The 14,706-nt window shown below is 41.9% G+C and overlaps 1 protein-coding gene across 5 annotated transcripts in view; it reads left to right on the top strand.

Annotated features, from left to right (window-relative positions):
• The window catches only part of EGFLAM (EGF like, fibronectin type III and laminin G domains), a 175,619-nt gene that overhangs the window by 54,901 nt on the left and 106,012 nt on the right, over positions 1-14,706 (top strand). For 4 of the 5 annotated variants that reach the window (XR_011530377.1, XR_011530376.1, XR_011530378.1 and 1 more), the window contains exons 2-3: positions 6,136-6,245; positions 7,261-7,344. Coding sequence is in view for 1 of the 5 variants with exons in the window: in XM_008526792.2 (XP_008525014.1) it covers positions 6,136-6,245; positions 7,261-7,344 (194 nt within the window). In the remaining 4 variants the exon portion in view is untranslated. Of the gene's footprint in view, positions 1-6,135; positions 6,246-7,260; positions 7,345-13,707; positions 13,933-14,706 lie in introns of those variants that run through there. The other variant, XM_070586966.1, reaches the window with a different exon arrangement.

Raw genomic sequence — 14,706 nt, 5'->3', positions numbered from 1 at the left:
TTCGCCACCAGCTTTAGTTGAGACTCTCCATGAAGATGTGAAGCCAGGATTCTGACCGTGAGCCCTTCTCTCCTCCCTGAGACCTTGTGAGACCTGGCCTGGACCGTCCTCTAGGTCTTCAGATCCTGTGAGCTCCCATGGTGATGCCCCTCCAGCTTCCACTGCCATAATGAGGAATCCAGGGAGACATAAGTTAGAATCAGAACTGTCTTAGAGAATCCAGGGCACAGAGAGCAAAAAGTTGTGCAAAATTCTGTTCTAGATTATAGCCAGCCAGCAAAATAGGGAGAGGAGCACAGGAGTGCCTTGTTCAGTGTCCTTTGTAGTACCAGGTCCCTCCTGATAGCGCTTCAGTCACTGTCAGTTGACTGTTCCGAGTGGCACTGTTTATGGCAGGAATGGCCTCCTCGGAGGGCGCCTTCATTTTACTGTGTTGGTGGACTTGTGATGCGGGCATATATTTTATGCAGGTCTATTACCTTTGGTTGTTGAGAGCTAATAGTTCTGCTTCATTAATTGCCAACTATTTTTAGCCTTACCATTAAATAGAGAGAGGCAGACCGCAAACATTAGACAAGGCAGCCTGCGCTGACCTCACTGGTGCAAATTTCATGAAGCGAAAATTATGAAAAACAATATACAACATTCTGTAAAGCTTACCAAGTGGAAGAAAACAGGAAAAAATCATTCCTAATCTCAGCCACCCTAATGTAAGAATTAGCCTTTTTCTCTTGCCTTCAAGTTCTTTTTCAAATGAGTATTTCATATAACTGTAATAATAGTATTGATGGCAGTTGGGTATACTTTTTATTTAACACTACATCATAATTGTTGCTACAGAGTAGTACGTCTCATTTTTTAAATAAACTTTAAATTTTGAAATGAATTTCAATTTATAGAAAGTTGCGAAGATGACAGAGAGAATTCCTGTCTGCCCTTCGCCCAGTTTTTCCTCATGTTAGAGTCTCACATAACCATGGTATATTTGTCAAATCTGAAAAATTGACTACTTGATGGTACTAACTAGTAATAGTATGATATTGTCAACTAAACTAGACTATTTGGATTTCACTGGTTTTCCAACTAATGTCCTTTTTCTGTTCCAGATTCAATCCAAGATACCACAATACCACGATGTATTAGTCAAATCTCAGTTTGACCATAGTTGACCTGAGTATTGCCGTGTTTCTGGATATTTAGATTGTTTATGGTTTTTTGAGTGGTATTATGAGTGATCCTGTGAAGAACATCATGTGAGCAGGCTTCTCTTCTTTTAAGATTCTTTCCTCACAACGGACTGTAGTCACACTTCTGAGAGCCCAAGGAAGGGAGTGTATTTATGGCTCTGGATATGATTGCACATTGCCAAATTGTCTTTCAAAATGCCCGTGCTCATTTATGCTGCCATAAGTAATTTTTTGAGAGTGGCATATTCGTGTACTCTTGTCAACATTAGTTACTATCACTTAAACATTTTGGCTAAGTTAATAGGTGAAAATAACATCTCAATTTTAAAAAGTTGTATTTATTTGATAACTGGAAATTTGAATATTTCGCCATGTGTGTTTACCAGCTCTACCTCCTGTTTTGTGAGTTGTCTCTTCATATTTTATTTATTAGGATCTGAATATGTTTTTTATCCACATATATGTTTTATAATAAAGATATCCCTTGGCCTGTCATTTTGCTGTAATTATTTACCCTTTGATCTGTTGTGTTGAGTTTTTCTTGTGTAATTTTTGAAGAGCATAATGAAAGTTTTATGATGTGGAATCCATCGCTTCTCCTTTGATTGATTTATTTTTTACCTCTTTTAAGCTTAGAAAGCTCAAAAAATCTGATTTTAAAATTCTATTCTTTCCTTTAATTTGGTTTCTTGTTTTTAACCATTTGATTCGTCTGGAATATTTTTGGTATTTGGCCCAGATGTCTGACCTGGCTACCTCATGCTCACCAGCTGCAGATGACACCTACTCATGGGCAGTAAAGGCTGTCTTTGTCTTTCCAGATGAGTGAGTGCACCCACCCCCTTCCCTGTGTTGCCCAAGGCAGAATCCTTGGAGCCATCTTGACTTTTTCTTTTCCTTCACCACCCACATCCACTCAACCGGTGCCCTCGTGGTTCTGGCATGTGGTTCTTCCTTCTTCTCTTTGGGAAGAGTGTATGCTGCTCCCTCTGCTTGGGACTCTTTTTCCCACCCCCACTTTGCCTCATTTTTGCTAGTCTGTCAGGTGGAGCCAGGTATGTCCTAGCTATGTGCCATCAAAGTGCCCCATCTTCCCTTTATTCTTCTCGCACTCAATTTTAATGTCCTGCCAACTGTTTGTGGCACCCTGTATCTCTTCATCATTAATGCAGCCTCACCAACTAGTTCAGTGCCTGATACATATAGGAGCTCGATATGTATTTATTAGGTGTGCGAAAGTTTGAATGAATGAATGCTAATGCAAATAAAATAGAAGTCATACCTAACTATGTCCCAACAGAGCTCGATTTGAATACTTTCCTAGAGAATATGAAAGGAAAGGGGATAGCATATTGGAATTCATGCTTTTTATGGTACCAAGATGCCATGGATACTATAGATTGGCTTGCTCAACATCCATTTCACCCTCCTTCTAGGTGCCATTTCTGTAATGCAAAGACTGGAAAAATAAAAACTACACTTCCCAGACTGCCTCACAGCCAGTATTCTGGATGTAAATTAGGTCCCACCAATTAGATGCACTCTTGGGAGGTATGGAAGACGGTTGTGAGAGGGAGGCCACTTTCCTGCTGTTGTTTCTCCCACCAAACAAGGCCATCAAAATGTGAGGACGCATCATTCCAAGGTTCATCACTACCTTAGTGGGTGTCTGGAGGCTATAGCTAGCAGCAGTAATAGAAGGACCAAGTGTGAAGGAAGAGGCTTCCTGAGTCTGAATCACAACTATAGCTAGCTAGCTATCCACCTGTCATCTCTCTCTCTCTATCATCTATGTATCTATCAATCTATTGATCTGCTTATCATCTATAAAATAGATGCCAATGGAGACTCCTGAATGCTTTTCCACTGGCCTTTCTACAAATTTTACAACCACTTTTCTGCTTAAAATACCTGGTGTTCTCTGTTTTCTGTACTGAACCATGATGGATACACAAGGAATACAAGGACCAGTTCTCTGATTGTTGACTCAAGTAGCCTGCCTTGTTCAGTTGTAATTTTTCCCAAAGTAAAGGGAGTAAGTGCTATTCCTAGAACATACGATGAGGTTGTGCTTACTGGTTATTCTGTGGTTCTGTGAGGGTCTCATAAATCATTTCCACTATCTTTCCCCCTGTTCCCTACCCTCCTGAGATTTTATCATAGACCTCTTAACTCAGCAAAAAAGCTGGCCAATAGCGGGTAATTATACAGCGGGCCCAAACTTAAAACTACATAGAGAAAATATAGGCTAATGCTTCAGATCTTTAATATATTAAGAGTTCTTTTAAATCAATGAGAAAATTAACAACCCAGTTGAAAAATGTGCAAAACACAGAGGAAGAAAAATAGCCAAGAAAGATATTAAAATACTCAATTTTTTTCTTATCAAATTAGCAAGGATTTTTAAGTAATACTCAGATCTAGTGAGGATGTGTTATTTATGCTGGGCATTCTCCATAGGCTTCTAAATTGATTAATTTTCTAGATTAAGTTTGGTTATATTTATAAACAGTCTTTAAAATATTAATTCATCAATGATTTTCAACTGGGGGCAGTTTTGTCCCCCAGGGGACATTTGGCAATGTCTGGAGATATTGTCAGTTTTCATAACTAGGTACTACTGGCGTCTGGTGGGTAGAGACCAAGGATGCTGCTCTACATCCTGCAAGGCACAGGACAGCCCCCACAAAAAGTTATCTGGCTCCAAATGTCAATATTGTGGAGACTGAGAACCTCTGTCTTAACTATAGGAATTCTGCTTCAAGAGTTTACCCAAATGAAATAATTGAATGTACTTAAAGATTCATTCATTTAACCTTTTTTAGAGAGCAATAAATGAGTAGCTATTAAAAGTTAAAATGCATATACCTATGATTTTAAATAGATATCCATCCTATCAAAAAAGCATATACACAGATGTTCTTCTCAGCATTATTTTTATCAGTGAGATTTTGGAAACAACCTAAATGTCAATCAATGGAGTAACGGTTAATGTGCATGCACGCTCTGTGTAGCAGAGTATCTGGCCATCCCACCTCCCACTACTCTTTCCTATGGTCCTATCCTCCTTTGGGGACACTTCTGTACTGTGAATAGTCTTGATAGAAGAACAATTCCCAGGACTCCCTTCATCCTGTTAGTTCCCAGTTTGGAAACTAAAAATGATTGATCTTTCCTCTTCGACCCCTTGGTTGAGCCAAGGGAGAGTGACATGACATAAGTTTGGCCAATCAGATGAGACTTGAAATCTTGGACCAAGGCAGAACCACAGAATAGTTTAGGGTCAAATCCTTGAGTGGTGACAGTGGTGGCAGTGGTAGTGTCTATGGGGCAGGTGGCAGCTGACTTCTGGCCTCACAGTTCTTGCCAAGTGACAGCACTGAGGCTCTATTACTTGGCCCAGCAGAAAGGGCGTGGGTTCTGTTGTTGAAAACACTGATGGGAGGTCCCAGCAGCAGTCCAATAAATAGACATGTTAGATCTCTGTGAATTGCAAGCAAAGCTTCCTAATAGCTATGCTGGAGAATTATACGCAGTCTTAAAAAGAAAGACCCTCAGGACATATTAGCAAGTAGAAAATCAAATTGCAGAGCATTCACTCACCTAAGGAATATTTATTGAGCGTTTCCATTTACTAGGCTCTGTGCTCAGAGTAGGACACACCTAGCTCCTGCCTGCATGGAGCATTATTTAAAACAGCAAAATATTGGAAATGAATTGCATGTCTAACAATAATAGAATGAGACATCTTTAAATGATGGCACATGCATTATATGGAAGAGCTAACAGCCATGAAAAATAATGATTTTAATCAGTAAATTTATATTATCAGTATATATATTACATATACTAATTTAAAATTATGAATTTAAAATTGATTTAAAAATTATGAATGTATATTATACGTAATGAACACAAAAGAAAAATAAAAATTATATATGCAGTATATAATTTGCGTCTTTTATGTCTTTATATTTAAAAATATATATATTTAGGAGCTGGCCCACTGGCACAGCAGTTAAGTTCACACACTCCGCTTTGGCAGCCTTGGGTTCGCTGGTTCAGATCCCAGGTGCAGACCTATGCACTGCTTATCAAGCCGTGCTGTGCCAGGCATCCCACATATAAAGTAGAGGAAGATGGGCATGGATGTTAGCTCAGGGAAATTGTCCTCAAGAAAAAAAAAATATATGTTTATATATATATCTTTATATATACTTATGTATCTTTAAATATATATTTTATATATATATATAGCTTTAAAAAATTGCATGTGATTAAAAGGAGCTCTACTATACTAGAATATTGGCATGACTAATTTCCGAATGGTAGAGTTATAGTTATTATTTTTTGTATTTTCTAAATTTTGGCAATTTGCATATATTATTTTTATACACAAAACATTTGTAACCACAAAATTATTTAAGGAAGGATACAATAAAACATTTGAAATTTCCTAACCCCATTTTACAGTTAACCATATTTTTGAAATGTCCTTCAATAAGAATACACTAGCTATATTAACAGACATATCTATCTAACATACATATAAAACACACATATGTTACTGAGTTAAAAAGAAATCCTATCATTGTGCTTCAATACGTTCCGAGCTCCTAGAGCCGAGTCAGAAATGTCTGATCTATGCTCGCCTGCGTCTCCCTTTGCTGGTCCTGAGATATGAGAAGTTACAGAAGGGACTGAGAGCAACAGCTGGGCCGATGTCCCTGCCAGTGCCGGGTTGGGAGGGGATAGCAGGGTTCTGGTGAAGTCAGCTGACGCAGGTGTGGCATACCAGAGAGATGGCTGCATTCCTGGCCTTTGGAAGCAGCTTTAAGTAAGCTCTCCACCCATAAGTGCACTCTTGTATATCTTGTGTGAGTATACCCAGGGTGAGATGCATGGAGCTTCTAACACAATCTCTTTTGTTTTGGCAAAAACAAAACAGGCAAGGTGGGGCCTCCTCTTGATATCGTGCTGAGCGCACTGAACTGCACAGCTTTCAGCATCCAGTGGAAGGTGCCAAGGCATCCGGGGAGCCCCATCATTGGGTATACTGTGAGTACCTGAGCACCGGGGTTTCTGTAGAGGGCTTGTTGGGGTAACTGTATGCCCTTCCCATCTGTGCTCCTCGTATATATGGCCTCCTTATCAGCCCTCCCACATTAGTGACTGCCCCGTTCTCCCCCAATGAAACCAGAGGGAATATTTCTCTTTTAAGGCCGTTGTAAGTGCCCTGAAGGTCAATTAAGATCTACTGCGTCCTTGTACTGTTCGGGGATGCGAAAACATAAACTGAGTAGGAGACGTGGTTCCTGCTATTGAATTGCCCACCGTCAAATTTGGAGACTAAAGCAGAAAAATGGGAAAGAATAGGGAGTCACCGTGAAAGGGTGCCAATAAGTACAAAATATAAAATCTGAATTAAAGTAAAAGTGTGAACAGGCAAAGTGGAGGACGGAGCTGGACTGATTTCTGTTCACCAAAATGTTTTCTTTAACAGTGTTTTTAAAAGTGTCAATTTTCAAAGTCAGGAGATTTCAGAGAAATATTTGGAGTTCTGAACCCTCTGGGAAGATCAGGAGAGCTGGGCCCACCTTCCTAAGGGGCACCAAATCTGCTGGAGCCAAGCTGCTCACTTTACATGGGACCTTAGCCCTCCCCCCGCCCACCATAACACCCCAGACCCACCAACCCCTACTGTGTCCCTTTCACCAAGGGAGAGTAGCCATTTATCATGGCCCTGGTCCTATTGTCTTCTTAAAACTGAGAAACGTATTTCTGGACTCATGTTGTATCAAAAGTGGGAAAATGAAAGATTGTCTGAGAGAGTCATGCCCCCTCCATCCCACCTCATTGATATGCGCCTTCCTCCTGGCCTCTGCAAGCTTCTGAGTTTGAGACCCCAGCCGGGTATTTCTGATGTTTGTTGCCACGGAACAAGCATGTGTGAGGTGAAGCAATGCACTTCAGAACCCACTGTGGCTGTGCGTGCCATTAGAACCGCAGGCCCGTTGATCTGGTAGAGAAATACTGACTCTGCCCTCACCCTGGATGTCTACATCTTTTCCAGGTCTTCTACTCTGAGGTTGGCATAGATAAGTCCCTGCAGGAGCGGTCGCAGAGTGTGCTGCTCAGCCAGGACACCCCGACCACTGTGAGTATCTCCACCCCTGCAGCACCCTCAAAAGCGCAGGGGTGCTTGGCATTTCAGCAATATCAGAAGGATTTCTAATTTGCTGTGTGTGTGCACCACTGTATATGTAATAACTAATGTTTGTATAGTCCTCTGGGATGTATAAATGTCTTTCATGTACGTTACCTCATCACATGCATCTGTGTCTCCTAGAATGGCAGGCGTGTGAAGAAAGCTCTTCCACCCTGGACTCAGCCCACCCCATTAATCACAGGAGAAAACAGCCACCTCACAGGGTTCCCCCTCCCTTTTTTTTGTTGTTGTTGTAAAATTCAGTTCTGATTTTTTTGAAATCCCAGTAAAGCTTTGTAAATAAATATGACATATTTGTATCTTCCCAACTACCAGAAGACACAAGGCAGAAGAAAATGATGTAATTTGCAGTGTGTATTCAAACGGTCCAAGTTGTTTATTTTTCTTCTCAAGCTGGGCACCCTATCCTTCTACTAAGTTGTTGGCTCTTCGTCTGTTTCTTTTCCGTTTCCTCTCGAGGGCTCGGGGTGAATTGTTCTGCCTTAGGCGTGTTCTGTTTTCTTTTCTTTCACTTTCCTCCTCCTTCCCCATTCTACAGCCCAGAGCCTTTTGAAATGCTCTACAAGGAGTTAACACCAGTGCCTAGAATACCGCTGTAATGGTGGTGGTGGTGGTAATGTTTCTAACTCCTGTTTAATAAGTCTCTGCTGGGTGCAGCACATAGTGTGAACCTATTTGTCATCCGTGATAAGCAGCCATCACTTACTGAGTGTTACCTGCCAGGCACGCTCCCTCATGCTCTACATCTGTTTTTTCGTTTAATCTTCATAACTATCCTACAACCTCATTTTACTGACAAGGATGCTGAGGCTCAGAGAGGTGAAGCAGCTTTCATCAAATCATACATTAGCAAGTAACAGACTTGACTGTAATCCAGGGCAGACTGACTTCTGAGCTGTGCTCTGGCTAGGAAACCACTGGTTGAGGTTCTGCCGCCCCTTGACAGCGCTGGAATTCTCAACAAGCCCCTGGACCCCACCAGGGGGGCCAGCATCATCCCTAGCAGTGTCCCCAGCTGCCCAGCCTCTTGTCCTGCAGCGAGTGTGGCTCACCGCTCTGACTGGAGCACAGTCTGGGCAGAGGGCACAGTGCTGGTGACAGGTATCTTGGAGTCTGGACAGTGCCTCTGAACTCAGGATCCTGCCCCGCCACGTGAACCCGGGCCAGATGCTGGTATCCTTGGGAAGGCAATGGCAGTGCAGTCGTGAAGCAGAGGGCCGGGAGGGACACAGGCACCCTCGGCTTCCAGACCTCCTTGCTCCTCTTGCAGGTTGGGTAACTTTGGCCACAGTCACTTACGACTCACCTTTCTCCATGACAGGGGTATAATAATTACACTGTTGTGAATGACAAATAAAACTGTGTATGTAAAAGCCTTTGGTAAAATGTAAAGAAGCCACATAGACATTAGTTATCATTGCTGATGATCACTGACCTTATGTTAAAATACTCTCTCTGTTGATTACATCCAGGCATTAGAGTATGCTATCAAAGTGTAGCATTTGATCACCTTGCTGATTTCAACAAACTTTTACCCAGCCCAAGATATCACACAGTCACTGTTTTGGGCAGCTTTCAGTCTTATTGGGAAAACCACATTTATACTAATAAAGCAATTAGAGAGCAACATAAGACTAGATGTCATTAACATGCCACTTAATAGACAGACTGAGGTTTTGAAGAAGGAGAGATTAGTGTAGGAACAAGTGGTAAACAGGTAAAATTTGGGGCTGAGAATTGAAGTGGGAGCCGTTTCTGGAAAGGCAGAGGAGAGGGAGGGGCATTCAAATGGAAAGGAATGGTTTGAACCAAGGGAATGAGCATGCATGTGTACCTGCCCGTGTGTTAAGGCTGGGGGTGGAGGGTTGGGGAGGCGCAGAATACACAGAATGGAGAGAGGAAATAACGACTAAGACATAAAGCTGTGATTCAGGAAGAGGGGAGGGAAGGGTCTGGTATAGCAGAGTGGGCTCTGGATTCAGATGACTCGCATTCAGATTCCTGTATTACAACAAACCAGCTGGGTAACCTTACTGGGTCTCAGCTCCTCCATCGACGGAACAGGGATTGGAATGGTATCTATATCCTGGGTAATATATCTGTGGTTCCCAACCTGTGTCCTAGGGTGTTCCAGGGCTCCGTAGCAAACTCACAGGGCCACTATGGAATAATTGAACTTCTCAATGGAAGCAGCAACATTGATGTGAACTGCTTCTACCAGGTCATTGGGCTGTAACTACTGAGTAAATGGAACTGTGAGGCATTTATTTCGGATTAGAGGTGCTATAAAAATATTATGAGACACTAAATGTGCCATGAACAGAGAAAGTTTGGGTACCTCTGTGCTATATCCTGTCATCCCATAGCATGAGGCTCCTGTGAGCATTAAACGAGCTCGTGCTCGTGGAGCCCTCAGCACCACGCCTGGCACAACAAGAGCTGAGTGAGTGGTCAATAGACTTCATATCAGGAAGCTGTGTGTTTGCTGCCCTTGGCTGTACATGGCGGAAGGGCAGCTACTCTTTGGGTTCATTTAGTCCTACAACTTCTCCTTTCTTTTTCATGCTGTTTTGTTTTTTCTCCAAGGACAATCTGATCATCACATGATTTTTGTAAGTATGCTTTAGAAAAGTTAAACCCTTGCCCTGGCCCAGGATTCAGGGGATCTCTTTTCATCAAAATGTTGATTTTTCTGCATCTCCCTCATACTGATTAAGGCCCAATGGAGAGTGCTTAGTTAGAGTGTAAGCAGGGCCTGCAGAGCATTCCCAGTGAATTTTTAATCTTTTAGAAAGAATCTGCTTTTATTCTTGTATGCACTGCTTCATCTCACAAGGCAGAGTAAGGTTAAGAGGAACATTTTTAAAGGTTGAAGTAATTTAAGCTCTGTTCCAAGACTAGGTGAAAAAGATGGAAAAGGAGAGAAAATATTTAAACCAGTGAGCACCACTGTGGGGGTGGTTCCACTACCTCCTTTTTCCTTCTCCTTTCTTTCCTTCCTCTAACCATTCCAGACCTTCTCACTGAGACAGGACCGGCTCACCTAAAACTGGTTGATTGGCTTTCTGGATTGAATACCAAACAGAAGATTGGGTTGATAAATGGTTAGTCTGACTTAAATGATGAAATGACCAAAATAACCTGGCTAATTATGTGGACTTCAGATGAATTCTCTGATAATCTGCTGATATCAAGGCTTCTGATTTGGTTAGCATTTGACACTTACCTTCATTTTTTAAGTTGCCACTCTTCCTCTCTCTCTCTCTCTTTTTTGGTCCCCTCCCCAAAGCCCCAGTACATAGTTGTATATTCTAGTTGTAGGTCCTTCTAGTCCTTTTATGTGAGCTGCCACCACAGCATGACAACTGACAGATAGGTGGTGTGGTTCCACACCCAGGACTCCAACCCGGGCAGCCGAAGCAGAGCACACCAAATGTTAACCACCAGGCCATCAGGGCTGCCTCAACACTTATCTTTTTCTTAGAAGAATAACCTGGAGTTTTCATCCTGGAAAAATAAATAATGAAGCAAATCAGGGCAATTTGATAATTTTTTGGAGTTAGAAATAGAAACACAGATGTTTAAACTGGTGGTCTCCACATTTTTTGATCATGCGTATTATCAGTTAAAAAATATTTGAACACGTGCCAATATATGTATATTTATGTATTTATAAATTATACGTATGCTACTCTACTAATATGTGCATTATAAAATCTCACAGAATTTTAGAGAAGGAGATAAAACAGAAATAGAAAGTGATTACGTTTTCTTTGAGCATCTCAGTAGATTGTCTTGCTCACACAGGGAGATGTACCACCACTGTGCCTTGGAGTCCACTGGTCTGGTTGATCCAGAACAGTGATTCTATTTAGGTCTTATCAAAGCTTACAGAGAGAAAACTTAGCCAGGAATCACGAGACTTGCATCTAGTCCCAGCTTTGTCACCAGAGCAAGGGTGACCTTGGGCAAGGTCACCGAACCCCTCTGAATCTCTCTTTGACTATAAAATGAGGGCGTCAACTAGCAATGGTTCCCAAATAGGAGTTCCTTTGTCCCCTGTAGGGCATATGGAAGTATGTGTGGGCATCTTAGTGGACAAGCTTCAGGGATGCTGACTCTCCTGCAATACACAGGACAGACCCGTACAAGGAAGATTTGTCCAGCCCCAAAGCCAATGCTGCCCCTCCTGCAAAACCCTGGAAAATAGTCTAACGTTCTGTGCCCACTCAGGCAATGGCAATCCCTCCAACTCTTCTCTCCACTCTGGCCTGCACAGCCTTCCGAGGACCACTGGGAGAAGGATGTTTGGAAGATAGCACTTTTCTATTTCTCTAGTACCTTTCATCTAATGATGCTAGATATTTCCAACTTCCCCTAAGGAAACTGAGGCCCAGCCTTTGCTTGTAGAGTCAACAGTGAAGTTGAATTCAAAATTCCTACCTACCAATGAAGGTTATTTTAGAAGAATCATAGAATTTTGGTGTTGAAACTTTGGCCCAGAAAAGTTGAGTGGCATCTCCAAGACCACACAGCTATTTGGCCCTAGAACCTGGGTCTCCTGGCTCCTAGTCCAGGGCTCTCCCACTTCATTGCCTCTTCTCAACAGTGCCCATTGGATGCCCTCACTGTGTAGTAGCTTTATGTCTGGACTAGTGAACAGGGCAACATCAGCTTCGTTTCTGGAAACAAAACAGTAGGAGAAAAGTGCAGCATAGAAGGAGTAAAGGTGAGGTCTGAAATCAGGGTCAGATATTTCAGTTCAGAACCATTCAGCATGGTTTCCTCATTGCAAAATGAACAGGTATTCTGTAAAGAATAGTCCCATCTTTTCAGGGGCTCCTCTTACATAGCTATCCAGGTTGTTTTTGTACATTGGGTCAAGAATTAATTAGAATAAAAGTCTAGTGGTCCCTAAATCCAAAATAACTGTGATTCTAACAAGATGTGCATTCATGTTTCCCTTATTTAACTGGATATTTCTAATTTAGGGCTCTTTTGGTTGCTTCCCTGTGTCAGAGACCCAGGATCCTTTCATCTCTTGCTCTTCCAACCCCTCTGGCCCTCCTCCCCAAGTCCAAAATGTCTCACACTGCCACATTCTAGCTAACAGGTGAGGAAGAGAGGAAAGGGACCACAACCTTTCCTTTTAAGGGGTAACTCAGAAATTGCCCCAGTATTTACATGCTCATGCTATTGAACAGAATTTAGTCACATGGCCATACTTAGGTGCAAGGGAGACTGGGAAATGCAGTCTTTGAGTGGCCATGGCCCAAATGAAATATGAGGATTCTATTATAAGCAAGGAAAGAATGGATATGTGGGGACAGTGAGTCATCTCTGTCACAGACTGTGAACAGAGGAAATGGGACAGGCATATAGATGTGGAAAAGGCAGCTGGACATCTGAGAAACCAGGTGGCCTGAGAATTTGACATACTATGTCTGGGAGTCGGCAATTGAAAACATATTAAGTTGTAGTGCATTTTATGAGAGAAACCAGACCCATTGTCCCCAAAGGCATTTTATAAACTCTCTAAGCCTAGTTTCATCATCTGTAAAATGGGGATGATAAGAATGACCTCTTAGGGCTGTTGTGAGGATTAAACGTGGCAATGGTGTGCAAGGATTTTGGAAATTCCAAAATGACAGATAAAAGCAAACTATTAAGATTATACCAACCATCAGAGGAAAGTTTGTTGTTTCTGGTGATCTGTGAAGGAGGCAGGAGTCCTAGGGAATAGCTCACTTGGTTCAAAGTTATCCAAGCTTTCTCCTTGGGCTCAGTGAACTAACTGGTCTTGCTTTTTTCTTCCATGGATGTCAATTCTCTGATGGCACAACAGCCACGGGTGGTATTGAGAAGACAATGGAGACAACTTTTGGAAGGGGTTTTTGCATTTCATAAAGTGCTAGACAAACACACAGCAGGGTTATTGTGCAGCAAATCACCAGACTTTGCCAAAAAAAAAACCCCCAAAAAGTGTGGGAGTGAGCAGGGGAGACTTCAATTAACTGCGGCCTCTACTCCAGGCAGCAATTTCTCTCTTGTTTCTCCTCATCCTGTGCAGAAATAAAGTCCAAGAGAGAGAAATATTTTGACTTGTTTTCAAATTTCCACAAGGCAACAAAACACTTTGTTCTTCTGCTTGGAGAAGAGTCTATTTAGCATCTTATCTAGTTTGACTCAAGGCTGAAGCAGTGGTTTTAAGACACTTAAGGACAGAGATACAAAGACTTGTGGAATTGTGTGGTATTCTACTTAAGAATTCAAGGGTTATCACGAGTCACAATATACTGAAGGATTCCATTTGGAGGAGTGATGCCAGAGGAAGTGATGGTTTAGTCATTGAATCCAGCCCCTCTTTTCATGATCCCATTTACTCAGTCCCCTTGACCCTTGCTCCCTTATGCCAAGTTACCAGCCTGTCAGCACAGGAAAGACACAGGAAAAGGCTGGAAATAGTTGGCTTCTGGCAAGTTCATCTTCTCCCTCTCAGAATATTCCTGGCTTAAGGTAGTGCTATTCTTCCATATCCAATAAAGAGTTTAATTGTTTTTTAATCTTTATAAGGAACTTCTACAAGTATAGTTTCTCTTGATTTTCAGTAATGGCTTTTAAATTTCTGATACATAAACCTCCATGTTTATAGATAAAATAATCTGATCTTCAGTGTTCTATAAGTATTCTTTGATTTAAAGGTTATTTAATATTTTTTACATGTTTTATTGAATTAAACTTGGGCCTTGGAGTCAAATGAAGCAGGTTGAAACCTCCACTTTGCAACTTAATAAAAAGATGTCCTTGAGGGGCCGACCCCGTAGCCGAGTGGTTACGTTCGCGCACTCTGCTTCGGCAGCCCAGGTTTCGGATCCTGGGTGCAGACATGGCACCGCTCGCTAGGTCGTGTCGAGGCGGCATCCCACATGCCACAACTAGATGGACCCACAACTAAAATATACAACTATGTACTGGGGGGATTTGGGGAGAAAAAAAGCAGGAAAAATAAAAAAGAAAATTGGCAACAGTTGTTAGTTCAGGTGCCAATCTTTAAAAAAAGAAAAATGTCCTTGAGCAAATAATTAGCTTTTCAGGGATTCAGTTTTCTCCTCTGTAAATGAAAATAAGAGTGATACCGCCCTCATAGGACTGAAGGAAGAATTAATTCAGGTTATACGTGTTCCTGGAACAGAGAAAACACCCAGTAAATGGTAACTAATGGTAGTTGTATTTGGTGTTGGCTCATAGCTAATATCTATAATTATTTATGAAACCGCATTGCTACCCCCC

This window comes from Equus przewalskii, chromosome 20 (genome assembly GCF_037783145.1).
Source record: "Equus przewalskii isolate Varuska chromosome 20, EquPr2, whole genome shotgun sequence".
NCBI lineage: Eukaryota > Metazoa > Chordata > Mammalia > Perissodactyla > Equidae > Equus > Equus przewalskii.
This window is presented reverse-complemented; position numbering and strand designations above follow the sequence as displayed.